This window comes from Opisthocomus hoazin, chromosome 32, assembly GCF_030867145.1.
Source record: "Opisthocomus hoazin isolate bOpiHoa1 chromosome 32, bOpiHoa1.hap1, whole genome shotgun sequence".
In the NCBI taxonomy this organism is placed as follows: Eukaryota; Metazoa; Chordata; class Aves; order Opisthocomiformes; family Opisthocomidae; genus Opisthocomus; species Opisthocomus hoazin.
The window spans coordinates 2058272-2074074 of NC_134445.1; the positions used below are offsets into that span (position 1 = coordinate 2058272).

Here is a 15803-nt window from a genome sequence, read left to right on the forward strand (position 1 = left end):
TGAGGTTCCTTGAACCCCTGCATCCGTCTGAAGAGCCTTTACCCAAAGTCTCGCTGTGTGGGGCCACGTCCAGCAAGTCACGGTCACCGCTGGGGAGCCACAGCAGAGCGACGTCGGGGGCCGGGAGCTCCCTTGAGGTTTTGGGTGTTTCCTCTGGGCGATGGGGTTGCGGAGCCGTCATGCTCTCCCTTCGGTGACAGTTCTGCCTTTTGCTGTCTTGCAGGTCCTCAGAGCAAGGTGTCCCGATGCCAGCCCAACGAGCACAACTGCCTGGGCACAGAGCTGTGCATTCACATGAGCAAGCTGTGCAACGGGCTCCACGACTGCTTCGACGGCTCCGACGAGGGGCCACACTGTCGGGGTGGGTGTCTGGGGGGACGGTGGGCAGAGGGGGGCTGCGGGCAGGGGGGCTGCCCCAAGAGACACGGCCTTTGCCTGCTTTCCTCCCCCACCACGGTGAGAGTCACAAGGTCCCCGTTTGTCCCTGGTTCCTGGCTGTACAGTGTGAGCCCCACGCTGGTGCTTTGTCTGATGGCTTCGCACCGGTGCCACTGCGCTCCATGCTCTGTCTCCCCGCCGAGCCCAGGGCAGCTCAGCGCCGGGCTGGCCGTCGCAGATCCAGAGATTAGCCAGAGCCGCCTGCCAGTGAAATGCCCGCCATTCCTGAGCCTGCGGCCGTTAAATAGCTGCATTGTCTCCTGGGTTTAAAAGCTTGGAGGGCTGGGGTTCTGGTTCATATAAGAGATACCGGTATGTTTTTTTCCTAATTTCCAGGAGCTTTGTCCCCCCTCCTGGCCTGTCCCCGGTGGCTAATCCTGCTGGAAAAACTCTCCCTAAATCAGTGTGCGCTGGCTTGCTGGTGTGCAGATCAGTCGCTCAGAAGCGCGTGTCCTGGGCTGACCCCTGGGGCTGGGTCTCTGCAGGCTCTGGGCAAGCAGAAGACGTGCTCTTCTGCCCAGCCCTTCCCCTGCCTGGGGCAGAGGGCTCCTGCCCTGCCAGCCCCAACCAGGCATGGGACACCCTGCCCCGGAGGGCTCCCTCCCTCCCCTCCCCCTGGCCCCGGAGCCCCACAAGCTCCTCTGCTGCCTGGCTCCTGTGAGAGCAGCACGGGGCGGCTTCTGCAGCTGCGCCCAAGCTGACAATTAATATTTGGCTAATAGTTGTCATTTACTTAAATGGATCTGATATTTTGCAGCTGGGCAGCACATGACCCGTGTGCACGAGGCGAGGGCTGGGTGTGGGCAGGCCTGTGTCAGGACAGTTGCTGCTTGCAGGTTTGGGCACGCTGGGACGTGAGCCTTTGCTAGCCTGTGTCGGGTGCCGGGGTCCCCCCTGCCCGCCGGCCAGCAGCGGGGAGCCCGTGAAGCCGCCCTGGGGAGGCATCTCCTCGCAGCTGGCTGCGAGCCCCAGCCCGCCTCCGTCCCGGGCTTGGGGGGATGAGCTGTCGCCCCGGTTCATGCTCTGGCTGTTGGAGTATCGCACCACCGCGTCCCGCTCCCCTCTGCCTCTTCCGCCTGGCCTCTGCCCGGGGCCCCGCACTCCCTCTGCGGCGGCCGGAGGTTTGTCCTGCAGAGACCCGTCGGGGAGCCAGGGTCCCTCCACTGCCCTTGCAGACATACGCAGGGGTGGAAATGCCATCGTCCCCCTCCTGCAGACCCAGCGTTCTTGGGGTTCTTTCTTTTTTTTGGATGCATGCAGTGCTTTAGCTGAGAGATAAGAATCTGAAATGAATAGCTGGGCCTGCCAAAGCCGATAAACCTTGTAAACAGCTCGCCTGGGCCCTGCCTGGCGCATTAAACGGTTCCACATGCGAGGGCAGGATTTCTGCGGCGCTTGGGCGCTGCTGCCTTGTCCGGCCGTGGCTGCAAAGGGGAACGTGGAAGGGGCTGGGTGGTCTCAGCTTGGACAGGCTCGCGGCTGGGCGGCCGCTGTTTCGCCTCCGCTGGCAGTTCAGCGCCTGCCAAGCACCCAAGTGACCTGGTCAGGCAGGGTGAGGAGAGGAGAAAATAAACCCAATAGAAACCAAGCCCCCAGCGTGGGCTGACAGCACATCCCTCGTGGCAGGCTGAGGAGGACCCTTGCTAACGACCTTGGTGATGCTGGAGGCTGTGGCAGTTTGGTGACGCCGAGGTGGGCAGCCCTGGCCTCACCCTGCCCACTGGCAGCACTGCGCGGGCGGGGGCTACGTTGGCCTTCCCTTACACCCACTAATGGCAGTGAAGCCGTGGGAGGTGGTGAGCCAGGCGGCTGCATCTCTGGTCCCAGCTTCGCCCTGGGGCCACCCGACCCCAGCCCAGACCCTGGCACTGGGACGGTGCTGCCGCTGCAGGGCCCTGGGCGGCTGCAGGGCCCCGGGTGGCAGTGGGGACGGGCACCCTGGTGTGTCTGGCAGCTGGCTCCCTGCCCAAGTGCTCTGCCGCTGCCCGGGATCCCCAGGCTCCCTGCAGCCATGGTGGGAGGGACGCTGATGCAGAGAGGACGTGGTGGAGAAGCTCACCCCGAAGCCTCTCGGGGATCCGTGTCCCCAGGGATACCCTGGAGCTGAGTCCTGCGCTGCTCTGCCATGCCAGAAGCACCTGGTCTTGGCTGGCCGTGGCCGCAGCCGGCTCGTGGCAGGAAGCGACATCGAGGGGGGTTGGTTGGGGCTGCCCAGACCCCCCTCTCATGGAGCCCCCACGTATCTGTTAGGGCCTCGCTCTCCCTCTGCCGAGGGTTTTGGTCCTTCCCTCCCCACTGGGACAGCGTAGAGGCCCCCAGCAAAGCCTGGTGGGGTGCCTGGGGGTCACCTGCACCCAGTGCTGGGGCCTGGGTGTCTGTCCCTCACCGAGTGTCCCTGCTCACACATCGGTGACATCCTCTCTCCTCCCTCTGCTCTGTCTCCGCAGAACAATTAGCAAACTGCACGGCCCTGGCCTGCCAGCACCACTGCGTGCCAACGCTGAGCGGACCAGCCTGCTACTGCAACAGCTCCTTCCAGCTGGCCGAGGACAGGAGGGGCTGCAGAGGTTGGTACGGGCTGGGCAGAGCTGGCGCGGTGCCGGTGGCTCCTCTGGGCTGCTCGGCAGCAGTGCTGGGGCTTGGCCACGTGGCCAAAGGGACATGGGGCTCGGCAGACCCTGAGCAACACGGGGAACATGCGGCTGTTGGGATGGGACTCTGCCTCCCGGCTGCCCTGGGGCCGACACGTGGATGCAGTTCCTGAAGGCCTGAGTGGGAAATATTGGGAGGGAGTAAGGAAGAGGCTTTGCCTTTGTGTACGGAGCCAGGGGCTATCGCTGGGCTTGTACGTGCTCCTGGTGTCTGTGCCTCAGAGGATGCTGGAAAACAGGAGAAGGTCAACGAGGAGTGATCAGATCAGTGTGATGCCTGGAAACAATCTGGAAATGAGAGATTGCAGCGGCTCCGTCTCTTTCATTTATCTGAGCAGAGGTGAAAGGGGCCTTTATCAGCTCCAGCATGCACCTCTGGGGGCAAGAGCTCTCTGGTGGAGATGGCTCTTTCATCTAACAGAAGAAAGAACAGCATGCAAGCCAGGGGTGTGGAAGCTGAAGATTAGAGAAATTCAGACTGGAAATTTAGGTGCAGATTTTGCAGAGTGAGGGGGAGGGGCAGTGGATAATTAGGCCTTGGAAAGGCTCGTCTGTGAGGCAGGGATCGTCCTGTTTCTGCCTGGCTGCTGATGCTGGAGCAGAAAGTTGGGGGCTGCCCGCAGGTTGTTGCGAGTTGACGTTGGCCGGGTTTTCTGGGGGAGGCTGCTGTGACCGTGCCTTCGGCTTGGGGATCGTGTCCTCCCCTGCAGCTCTGCCTTGGAGAAGAGGGGGAGCCTTCATTAAGGCAGCTAGAGAGAGATAGTTGCTAGTCCAAACATTGGGGTTTTTGCCTTCTTTTCCAGACTTTGATGAATGCACCGTCTATGGGACCTGCAGCCAGACATGCACCAACACGGAGGGCTCCTACACGTGCAGCTGTGTTGAAGGATATCTCTTGCAGCCTGATAACAGATCCTGCAAAGCCAAGAACGGTGAGATCCTTGATGGGAGAAGCATGCCGCTTCTGGGCAGGTCTGCAAACCATGGCCTCCTGCTCTGTGTGCCCTCGGTTCTTCACTTCAGGGTGCTCGTCCCTGAGGACTGTCCTGTGCTACCACTTTCTTGCACATGTTGGGCTCCACGTCAAGGTCTTACTTTCACTGGAGCACAAGGGCCAGGCTGATAAGGCATTGCAGCCACGACCTGCAATGCCATAACCACCCTTCTCTTCTCCTTTCCCTGCCAGAGCCTGTGGACCGTCCTCCCGTGCTGCTCATCGCCAACTCCCAGAACATCCTGGCCACCTACCTGAGTGGAGCCCCTGTGCCCAACATCACCCCCACCAGCGCCAAGCAGACCACGGCCATGGACTTCAACTACATTGAAGACACAGTGTGCTGGGTTCACGTGGGCGACAGTGCTTCCCAGACCATTCTCAAGTGTGCCAAGATCCCCAACCTGAAGGGCTTCGTGGAAGAGCGCTCCATCAACATCTCCCTCAGCCTACACCGTGAGTGCCTGCTCCCCTTTGGACCTTGCTTCCCCAGTCCCCATCTTCTTTCGACAGCCTGAGCATCCCCAGCCGGTGGTGGGTGAAGCAGGGCTGTGTTTTGGTAGGAGGCAGCTTTCCACCGGGCCAGGCACAGAAGCTTCAGCACAAACAGAGCTCTTGGCTTTCCTTTTCCTTCCTTCTTACTATTTCTAGCAAGTTTTGTGGTTGCTTTGTGTGAGTGTACGAGGACAAATGATCCAGCAAGGAGCAGAATGGTACCTGCATAGCGGGTTTGGGAACGGCAGCTCTCGTTGCTTCCCCTTTTGTTATTTCCGCGCGTTCCCCTGGCCAAACCAGGCGTTGGTCCCCACCCCAAGCAGTGACTGAGAACAAGTTCCCAACCAAAAATGCCTCCCATCAGGTGGCCGCGTGAGTCACCGGCGTGAGTGGCAGACAGTGGTTTCATTCTGCTGGTGTCTCCCTGGCCATAATGAGGATGGTTCGTGCTCCGACTCCTGTTTGGACTTGCTGGTCCCAGTTCAGCAGCGAGAGTGGGAAGAAGAGTTACTTGCTGGGATTTCAGTGCTCTTTTGACTCAGGCCCGTGTCCGTGCCTGCTCTCCTGAGAGCCTCTGCCCGATGAGGGGTCCTGGGAGAAGCTGTGGGCTTCAAGGAGCCTTTCACGCGTGCTCTGGCATGCGCAGAGCAGTGGGTTGGAGAGATCCCCCCGAGAGAGGAGGTGGGTGGGTGCCGTGGCCATGCAGCCGGGATGTGGTAAGCTGCTCCCGGAGTTGTGCTGCCGCTGGTTTTATCCTGTGAAACCACAGACCAAGTCAGTCAGGATGGGACGTGGGATGCCTGGGGTTTGCAGTGCGTCTCTGTCAGGTTTTGCAGCCGTCGGCTTCCCTGGCGTCATCTCCTGCTGTCTTTTGCTGCTGAAGTTGGGGGTGCTTCTGGGGGGAGGCTGTGCAGTGCCTGCTGCAGGAGGGATCCCCTGCTTCTGCGGAGACGCAGGTGGTGGCGTGTGATGAGCAACAGCTGACTTAGCAAATTGGATGAACACGCATGAACTGATCTTTGCAAATGAGTAAAGGTCTCGGGTGGATCGTGGAGCCAAGGGTGTTTCTTTGCCGGGGGCGAAGTCGCGGTGCTCGGCTGCCGAGGGGGAACCAGCCGAAGCCCTGGCTGAAGCGTGGGGCATGAGCTGGGGACCTGAGGGCCCCGGCCACCCCTCGGGCTGCTCTGGGGGCTGGGGCTCAGCAGGCTCCGGTCGCTGCGCCCTGCCGAGGGTGTGTGCAGCATGGTTAATATAAGCTTGCACTGTGTATTTTTAGGGCAGTGTGTATTTTTAGGGAGAGGCCTCACCCTTTGCTCTTGCAGGCGATAGCCTGAAATTAGACAGGACAGGGCTCAGCTCTGCCCTCCGCTCCCCCCCGATGCTTTAAGGAGGTCTCTGCTTTTACGTGCTGCTGCTGGCTCCTCTCTTCAGGCTTCCTCAGGCTGAGGTTGGTTCTGGGAGGGGCAGACAGAAGCACTGTGAAAAGCTTTGGCTGCGCTCTTCTTCCTCCCATCACGCTCAGTGTTGGCATTGCAGATTCCTGCAGCGGGGAGTTGCAGCCGAGGCCGTGGTGGATGGACGGCACGTGAGCCGTGAGCTCCGCGTAGGCCCCGGGGAAGGGGAGCCACGGGGACTGGGGCGGGAGGTTTTCAGGTCAGGCTGGGAGCCTTTCCGCAGCCTGGTCCCCACGCTGGGAGGGTCCTGAGCTTTCTGGGGTGCCTTCAGCTGGCTGTGGGCAGCGCAAGGCGGAGAGTGCCTCAGCCCCAGGGATCCATGACCTGGCTCGCGCAGCAGCGTGGCTGCAGGAGGAGCCGTGGTGGTGAGGTGTCGGTGCAGGACCAGGACCTGCAGCACCGGCTGCTGCCCCTCCGCCACGGCCAGGTGAGATTGTCGGCCTGGCAGGCTTTTGGGGCAGTCTGGGTTGCTCCAGCTCCGGGAAGTTAATCTGAGACACGACCTTTTAATGATGGTCAGGAGGGGGAGGGAGATCCTGATAAGAGCAAGTCCAAACAAGATAAGGGGCCTTGCTTGGCTTGGCCTCCCGATCGGTTGTGATAGCTCAGGGTGGGAAGAGGGGAATTCAGCTGACCTGGATGGGAAAGCGCCTGCCCTTGCCTGGGGACGAAGGCAGCGTTCCCGCATCCCCATCCGCAGGGAAGGAGGGACCAGCAGCTCCCGCACAGGGTCCCTGCTGCTGGTGGGGGGTGGCTGCTTGCAGAGGAGCTGCGAACGGTCCCTCCTTCGGGGTGGAAGCGTGCAGCGACCTCAGGCTTGGGCTGCGGAGCACAGCCACACGCTTGGGCTCTGATTTTCAGCCCCGAGACGTGGGCTTGTGGTGTGGTCGTGCCGTTGGCCTCCTTGGCTGCAGGCTGGTGGGTACATGCTGCCTGGACTGATGCGGGTTGTGGTGAGCAGATAATGTTGCTCTCCCGCTCCTCTCTGTCAGGCCACTGGAGAGATCTGTGAATCCAATTAGTGTTTTCCCTCTTTATTTGCTTCTTTATGGCATTATCTGCTAACAGCAGGAGTCAGGCTTCCTTGGTGCCTGCTGCTAATGGGGCTTGAGTTGGCATCTGATGGGGGAAGAGTGATGCTGAGGGGCGGGAAATGAGCAGCCCCCAGCTGTCAGGGGTAGGTCTGGGCTGGTGAGGTGTCACAGCCTGGCTCCGATGGCAGCTGCGCTTCCCTGCCTTTCTGTCCCAGCTCCCTTCCTGCAGAGAGATTAGTGTCACTTGTGCGGTGGGAGATGTGTTAAATGAATGCTATTAACACGGGCTGGCAAGACCCACCATACTCTGAAGCTTTGCTTTTCCCCCGGCCCTTGCACTGCTAAACCCTTTTTTCTATCCACAGTCTTGAGTACCGATGCACTTTTTTGGAGTGACTGTCCCTTGGTTCCCAAATGTGCACTGCCTGTGGACATTTTTCACAGGCAGTGATTTTCTCAGTTGATTTGAGCTGGCTGGTTCCCTACCCCCAGTTCGTTTTCCAGGGCCACACTAAAAATCAGAGGCTGGTGAAGTCTTCCAACTATTTCTCTTATAGAAAAGCCAAAAAAACACCTCATGCTGGAACTGAATTATTCCTCTTTGCCATTATTCGGAGCCGACTGCGGTGGCCGGGAGCCCTGGGCACCCCTGCGGTGTGGAGGGGACGGGAGGACGTGTAGGGTGCGGTGGCAGTGCTGATGGCCGGGCTGGGCAGCTGAACCCGCCGCAGGCAGGGGCTGGGCGGCGTGGCCCCTCGCCGGGCGGGGGTCCAGCCTGTCCCCATCGCTGCAGGGAACTCGGAGGTGGCACCTTCCTACACAGCCCCTGGAGCTCGGCTTCCCCAGGGGTTCTCCCTGGGTGCGGAGGGCCCGCTGGAGCCCCTCCGGGCTCAGCACCATGAGCAGGACGGGGCACGGGCACGCAGGCGGTGGTGCGGGAGCGGCGCAGGGGAGGGAGGGCTTGTCCTTCCTGCCGGTGCTGGATTGCAACAAGCGGAGCTTGTCTCGTTGTTCTTCCTCCCTTTCCGCTCTCCCTCTCTCTCCGTCTCCTCTGCTCTGTGTGAAAATCCAGCGCTGTTTCTGACCGGGGAGGATCCCGGCAGACAACGCACGTCAAGGACGGGAAGGTGCGCGCCTGCGCAGGGGCAGAGCCGCTCTCCAGAGCGCGCAGAGGCTTTGCTGCACTGGCGCCCGCCGTCTGCTCGCACCGGCTGGGCATTGCTGCTGCGAGTGGGGCAGCACAGGGCAGGCTCCCCATGGACCCCCCGGTCCCTGCAGCCCCGGTCAGCCCTTCCAGACCCAGCCTCGCCGCCCGCGTGGGACTGGGGGTGGCTGGTGACCAGGGCAGGTTTTGCTGCGAAGTGAAGGCACTCGCACGTGGGCATGAAGGAGAGGAACCGCCACGGCCCTGCCTGTGCTTGGCAGGGGGCTGCTGCTGGTCCCTGCGACGGCTGATCCCTCACCTCCGGGGACCTTCTGATCCCGTGCGTTTTCTCAGCCAAATTCCAGGCTCCACGTGTTTCCCAAGACAAAGTCCTCGTTTGTTTGGAGCTGGTTTTCCAAAGAGTTTCAAAGCAAAACAACACGCCAAAAAAACCCGTATCTGCTTGCAGGCTGTTGTGCTGCTCCTTGCTCCCGGCCGGGGGCCCCTGGTCAGCGCCGCCTCCCCCCACCCCAGCGGGTGCTGCCCCAGCTCCTCGGTGCAGCGTGGGTGCTGCCTGGGGCTGGTCCGTCCCTGGCCTCGCTCTCTGCTGGGGCAGCAGCAGATCCTGGCTGCAGCACCAGCCGTTGCCTCGAGTGTAATTTTCCTGCTGCCGTTTCCGCAGAGATGGAAGTGTGCAGAAAGCTTGCCGTGTCCCGCGGCCCGGTCAGAGACCTTCGCTGCCCCAGCTCAGCCCCTGGCCCGTGTCCCCCTCATCCTGGGGTCGGCTGCTGGGGAGCATGTGCCCCATCTGCAGCTTCCTGGGCAAGTCCCCGGGCCCTGCCCGAGGCCCCGGGGCTGGGACAGAGAGGGGTGAGGGAAGCCGTGCTCTGGTTTGTGGTCAGATTTGGGTGACCTTAAACCAGATTTGTGCCCCCATTCCCCGCGGGTGGCACAAGAAGGCGGTGACACCTCCCTGGAGAGAAGTGTGCGCGGCGGGCGTGGGGCGAGGGCAGCGCGCAGCCCTGCGAGGAGCCCTCCTTAAGAGGACACCGGTAATTGGCAGCAGCTCGACTCCACGCCGGCCGCCTCTCGGCCTCCGTGGCATTTATGTGAGCCCTGCAATGGCGGCTTTGAAGCCTTGGCTCCAGCACGGTGGGATCGAGTGATACTCGCCTTTCAGGAAAAGGCAGGAGTTCTTTGCTGTTACTGTGGAAAAATACCAGAGGACGTGTCAGGAGACTGAGACCTGGGTTTCTCGGTGGATCTCCTGGTGGCCCCCTTTCCCCTGCTCTTTCTCTTTCTTTTTCCCCTTTCTCGGCCGACTCGTGACTTTTTGCATGGTCAGAACTGGCAGCTCTGCGGTGCCAGGGTTTGTTTTGCTGGATGCATTTATGGTGCTGGGAGGTCGCTGGTGCTGGGACCATTAATTCACCGCCCCAGAAGCCCCGGTGCACGGAGCTTTGGTTCTGTCCCAGCGCAAGGCGATGGCTGCAGGCTCGCTGACGTCCCGCGGAAACGGAGCCGGGGCTGCGCTGGCCTTGCCCCAGGGCTCCGGCGTGGGGATTGCGGCCGGCTCCCAGGCAGAGCGGGCAGGAATGTCGGCTGCTCGGCAGGACGTGTCCAGGGCTGCTGGGAAAGGGCTGTGGAGGTTCCTTGATTTATTATTTCTTGTTTTAAGGTTTGTTGTTTTCTTCTTCTTTTATAAAACAAGCCCCCAGGAAGGGGTTTGAAATATCAGGACGTTTGATCCCGAGTGCATTATAAACCCTAAACGATAGCAATCTGGCCATTATTAAAATACCTTCCTGGGCAGCATCTATCTAAACAAGCATGTCTAGGAGGTTGTTTTCATTGACTCCATTTCAGCCCTGTTCCTCGTAATGACCTGTCCTGTTGCCAATAAGCAGAAGAGCTGTAGGGTTTGGGACAAATTGATTTCAGGGAGATGTTGCTCTGCAGAGGAATCCAAGTACATTTCTTTCCCCACTTTGCATGGAAAGCTATTTTTCTTCCTTGCTGCCTCATCCTAGCCAAGAAAGAGGCTCCAGTGTGAACTTACTTGGCAAGAGAGCAGGATGATTGGTAATTTCATCTACTGATTTTTTTTTTTTTTAACTGTTTATGACTGTTCTTGTAGCAGCGATGCATGAGAGCAAGGGATGGGTGCGGTGTCTGGGACCAGTGTGCTCACACCAGCGCATCAGCTCTTTTATGTTGGAGTGGACGAGGCCCCGATGATCTTAATCAGTCTGTTAACTAACTGTGTGCCGGTGTCGGTTCAGCTGGAGGCAGATCTGCTGCGGAAACACTGCGGCTCTGCCCGGCACCTCTGGCTTTAATCACCCGTCGGTGTTCCCCACATGTGGGACAGGGATACAGTCCCTGACGGGCCCGAGCCCCCCAGGCAGGCTGAGGTGGCTGAGGAGGTTTCTGTTCCTTGCTGAGGTCTGCTGAGCGGTCCGAGGGTGGCTGCATCCTGGTGTCGGGAAACGGCGGCTCTGTGGTTCTCGGGCTTGGCCAGATCTGCTGCCTGAGCTGCATCTCCCTTCCTCATGGCCACCCCGATCCCTAGGCTGCGGTGGCGGGGCAGGGAAGGGTCTTCTTTGCCTCCCCTTTCTGGGTCGGAAGAGCCCCGTGCAGTTCACCCGGCTTCGATGAGAGCTGCTCCCCCCGCGCTGATCCCCGCCGTTTCCCTCCGGCCAGCCCCGAGGTGCTGAGAGTGGGGTGAGCTGCGTTCCCATGTTGCTGGAGACAAAAGGGTGAAATTAATGTCCGGAGTAATTGGGATCGTCTTGTGCACAGGGAGGGGTTTGATTTCAAATGGACAGGAGTGTGTTTATCCCTGCACACGTCTGTCCGTCTGTCCCGTACTGCCTCCTGCTGTGCTCATGCCAGGGTTCACTGTGCTGCAGCCAAGCTCTGCCGGGGTTGTCTCTGCCCAGTCTGGCCCCATTTTTGCTTTCTTGTCCCCCCCACCCCCCAAAATCATCCTGATGACAGTTCCCCGGGTTCCCATCGAGCCTGTGTTTCTCTCCTCTCACCCAGAAGGAAGCCAAGCGCCCTGTCCCTCCATCGGCCTCTGCTGAATATTTTTGCCAGTGGAATGGCCTCATTAAGGCAGAGTAATTAGCAGTCCCTTGGCTGCCCTCCACGCAGCTGAGATGGAGCTTGCTCCATCTCTGTTCCTGCTCTTCCCACCTCCAGTGCCGCAGCCAGGTTTGCGCAGGGATGCTGCGGGGCTGAGCCCGGCCGTGGGGAGGGGGCCAGGTTTGGGACTGGGGAGGAGGCACGAGCTGCCTGGCAGCTGGGTGACAAAATGCTGTCCCCAGCGCGGGGAGCGGGAGGCTGGATGAGCCTGGGGCTGTGCCTGGAGCTGGAGAGGTGCCAGCGCTGCTCCGAGCGTTTCCACTGTGATGCTGCGCTGGGGGCCCAAGGCGTGGAGAGCACACGAGCCAGGGGTCCGGGCAGCCCAGGGACCTGTGGCGAAGGGCGATGAGCTGGCATCTTGCGTTGCTCCGCCTGTGGCTGGGGCTTTGCTCCCGCCGCACCCCAGTGACCGGGGGGCTGCGCAGCCCCAGGGGGGCCGGGTTTGCCTCCTGGGGAGTGCGTGGCTTGTGCAGGCGTGGATGTGCATGTGCGCAGCGGCCACAAGGATCCTTCCGAGCGCCGAGTCAGACGTCCTGGACATGGGCCACTGGCTTCCACCCAGCAGTTCCTCCTCTGAGCTCAACAGCTTAACAGAGGGGGTTTTAAATTTATTTATTTTTCAGCCTGGTTTTCCAAGGAAACAAGGCTGACGTGATGGCGGTGGCTGTGCATGCCGGTGTCTGTCCCGTCCGCAGTCCCTTCCTCCCGTCTCAAAGCGGGCAGCGAGGCGCGAGGTGGCTTGCACAAGGAGGTCCCTGTTCCCGGGAGCCGGGGGGGCCGTGCCGGACCTTTGAGGGGCGCAGGGTGCGCGTCTGTCCCCCAGCCAGCGCCCTTCGGGGCTGGAGTTTGTCTTCGTGCCTATCCTGTTAACATACTTCTAATTAAGGAAAATTGTCCCCAGGAGCAGTGTTTATCCATGGAGCATGTTGCCGTTACAGAGACGGTCTTGTTCTCCGGGGGAGAGGATGTCTGTGGAGGGAAGAGACAGAAATTCCTCCAGATTATGGTATTATGTAAATGTATCAAAAGGATCATTCCCTATAAAAAGGAAAGTAGGAAACCAATGTATTTGAGAAGCCCTGGGGACTGCATTCCTGACGAGCCTCCGTTCCTCTTCTGGAGGCGTTTTTGAACTGAAGCATTCGGCAACTTTTCCAAGCTTTTTTCTGCAGGAGCGGCGTGTCGCTGGCTCTCCTGGTGCCGTGGGGCGTGCGGCACAGCCGCCCACCCGGGCCTCTTGCTGGGTGGCGAGCTGGACGCGGCCCCTCCGCACCCCTCGGGCTCTGGCTCTCCTGCGTTTGCTGGGAGCAGGAGGATGTAGCACTGACTGCCCCGGGACGCTGCTCCCCGGGCGGCTTCGCCGCTGCTGGTGCGGCACGGACAAACGGCTTTGGAGTGGTGTGTGCTTGGGCCATGGGCTGCACAGTTGTCTGTGTGCATTTCTTTGCAGCCAGTCACTGCAGCCCAGGTGCCTTACGCACTTGTTTATTGCTGGGGCTTGCGTTGGGTCTCGTCCGCCGTACCTGAAGCAAAAAATGTGAGCTGTTCTTTGTAGATGCACTTGGACGTAAATATTCTTTACGTAAAGACAACATGCAATTGTCAGTCCAGCTCTTTTATTTATCCCGTGTGCTGGGGCAAAGGGGGAAAACTCGCCTCTGCAGAACAGGGAGCCTTTGGTGACAGACCTTTGGCGAGTCTTGCAAGCAGGGTTCCCAGCAGAGCAGGGACTTCCCCTGACCAGTGTCCCTGTCCTGCCCCGCTCCAGACGCCCCACAGGGAGTGCTCACTTCAGGAGTAATTGAGAAGTGGGATTTCTTCCAGATGGCTGCAGCGCTGAGCACTGATTTCCAAAGTCTTTGCACCTTCACCACTATAGGTGGTTTCTCTTCTTCCATGCTTCACTGTGCAAGAGTCAGGGTGAGCTGCTGAGTTGCACACATCTTAATTGCAGCTGTTTCAGAACTGTGTCGAAATCCATGTTTTAGTCTGAGAGAAGATTGTGCGTTTCCTTCCTCCTTGTGTCAGGCCACAGTTGATGTATTTGCAGACTGCACAACAACTGATTCATACAGAGGAAAGTTATGTGCTGGGTCAGCAAAGCTCGTTCCCCAAAAAACCCACAGCCTTGTGGTGCCTGACTGGTCGTGGGGTAAATCAGATGCTCCATGGCTTGGGTTAAGGGAGGGAGAACCCTGGCAGGAGCTCCTGTGGACAGCCGTTGAGCTGATGACCACTGGTGTCTAGGAGCTCTTGGAGTGGGACAAGATATTCCTATCCCCGTTGAGCAAAGGATGAAGTTGGAACTGGGGAGGGGGAAGGTTGTTGCTAAGAGTGCTTGGGAAGACTTGTAAGAGTTGGTGGGGCCAAGAACTTCTTGGGTGGAGGCTGGATGCTCCTGCTGCCTCCTGGGGCAGTTGCTCTCCCTGAGTGTGCCCTGGTAGTGCCACAACAGGTCTCAGCCTGGTGTCGGGGGAGTCTGGGTTGGACGGGATGCATGGGAGCCTTCTTCTCCAGTCAGCTGTCCCCAGCAGTGGCTCCTCAGGGCCCGAGAGGCTGCTTCAGCTTCTTCCACTGTGGCCATGAGAAGGAAAATGGAAAATCCAAGCACAGCGTGACATAGATTATTTTGTGGCAGGGTCTTCAGCAAAAGCTTGGTCAGGATCACTCAGCTCATGTTGAGCATGAAACCAGGAAACATCTGTGCAGGGTGGGTTTCAGAGTTTGCTGAAGTTGCCAGCCTCCCCTTATTGAGCAACGTGCCACTTGCGCACCGATGAACTTCTTGGTGCTCCCTCTCCCTTCTGTCCTCCCTTTGTCTGCCCTCTCCCCACAAGGAAGGCAACAGTCGAAGCCCACTTCAACCAGTGGCGTTCATGGCCAGGGACTCTGAGCAGGGGTGGCTGGCGTGGACCGCAGCTCCCCGGCCTGACGAGGCTGGTTAGCTTCTTCCAGGAAGAGCCTTTAAAGTTGACATTCCCTGTTCTCTGCCCCACAAGCTCGTTTTCAAACACTAGCAAATAAATAAATCTTGGGAAATTAGTTTTGCATGTTGCAATTGCTTGCAACGCCCAGCGATGGTTGAGCAAGGAGGAGGACTTGGCTCTGGGATGGGAATTGGTGGTGAGGGTGCGCTCAGCAGCCAGCCCTGCACCGCTGCTGGGAGCTGCGGGCAGGAGGAGGGGGGTGGTTGCTGCCCCCCGGCTTCTTCCTTCCGTAAAAGTTGTTCACAGGAGGGACGGGCTGGTCCCTGGTGGTGCCCCTGAGCTGGGTGCTTGCGTGCGTTGTGCTGGTCACGGGCGGCCGTGGCACCCGCTCTGCTGCTGCCGGGGGGAGAGGCCGGGTCCTCCCCTCTCCCACAGCCAAGGCGTGAGTGGGGGGAGAGCTCTCCGTGGGCTGACACGAGGGGTTAAAAATAGACATTTGCTAAATTAGCTTCCACTGAAGGTTCGAGAGGAAATCCAGGTTTAGCTGAGGCTAAAAGAAAGAGCTCAAAATAATAATAATAATAGTAATAATAACAACAACAACAACTGATTCCTGTGAAGGAGGGGGGGAGGATGGCGAGCAGCAGGGAGAGAAGGAGCAAGCTGAAAAACAAAAGCCTTTGAGGGGAGTAATGCTTTCCAGCTGCAAAAATACAGCCTGGGAGAAGAGCAAGTGCTTGCGTCACCCCCAGCTCCCCGGCCCAGTGCTGCCCCGCTCGGAGCTGGGGCCCAGCCGGGAGACCCCCAGGCGGACCGGGACCCTCTCCCCTGGCAGGGAGGCAGCCGCCGCAGAAGAGGCGTCAGGGAAGCTGTGGGCCCCAAGAAGCGAGCGGCTGGAAAGCTGTGGCTTGTTTTGGCCATTTTCCCTTCTGATTCCTGTTTCGCCTTCAAGGGCTGTGCTGGTGAACTTCCTTCCTGCGGGACGCAGCCCTGGCTCGGCGGGACGCGGCCGGTGCGGTGGCAGTGGCCCTGTGGCGCTGGGGACTTGGGGGCAGAGCGGTGGGAAAGGAGGACTGAAGTGCGGGCAAGCGCTGGTGACGGGGTAGCGATGGCCGGGCCCCCTCTGGGAGGAAGGCAACGAGGAAGAGCTGAAGCCTGAGGCCAGGGGGTCGATGCCCCCGCGCCGGGAGCGAGGGCCTCTGCGCTGCCCCGCCGGGCGCTCCCTGCCCACCCCTGCTTGGATCGGCCCCAGTCCTGTGACTCTGACTCAGCCGCGCAGGCACCAGCCAGGACCTTCTTTTTTGGGGAATTCTTGCACATCGCTCTGCCGAAGCGCTTCTTGCCGGAGCGGGGCCGTGCGTGTGCGTGGCTGGGCCACCCCCTCCCCTTGTCCGAGGGGTGAATGAGGGCTGGGGGGCACAGGGGAGGTGGGGCGGGCGCCGGTCCAGGCAGCATGGCGTGGGCAATCCCATCCTGGAGGCAGAGCGTGGCCCTCGCCTGCCCCACGCCGGCCCCCTGC

The 15803-nt window shown here is 60.1% G+C and overlaps 1 protein-coding gene across 5 annotated transcripts in view; it reads left to right on the top strand.

The window, feature by feature from the left end:
• The window catches only part of LRP1 (LDL receptor related protein 1), an 88610-nt gene that overhangs the window by 23633 nt on the left and 49174 nt on the right, over positions 1-15803 (top strand). For all 5 annotated transcript variants that reach the window (XM_075445798.1, XM_075445799.1, XM_075445796.1 and 2 more), the window contains 4 exons: positions 224-361; positions 2886-3005; positions 3893-4021; positions 4276-4539. In XM_075445798.1, the coding sequence (XP_075301913.1) occupies positions 224-361; positions 2886-3005; positions 3893-4021; positions 4276-4539 (651 nt within the window). The remainder of the gene's footprint in view (positions 1-223; positions 362-2885; positions 3006-3892; positions 4022-4275; positions 4540-15803) is intronic.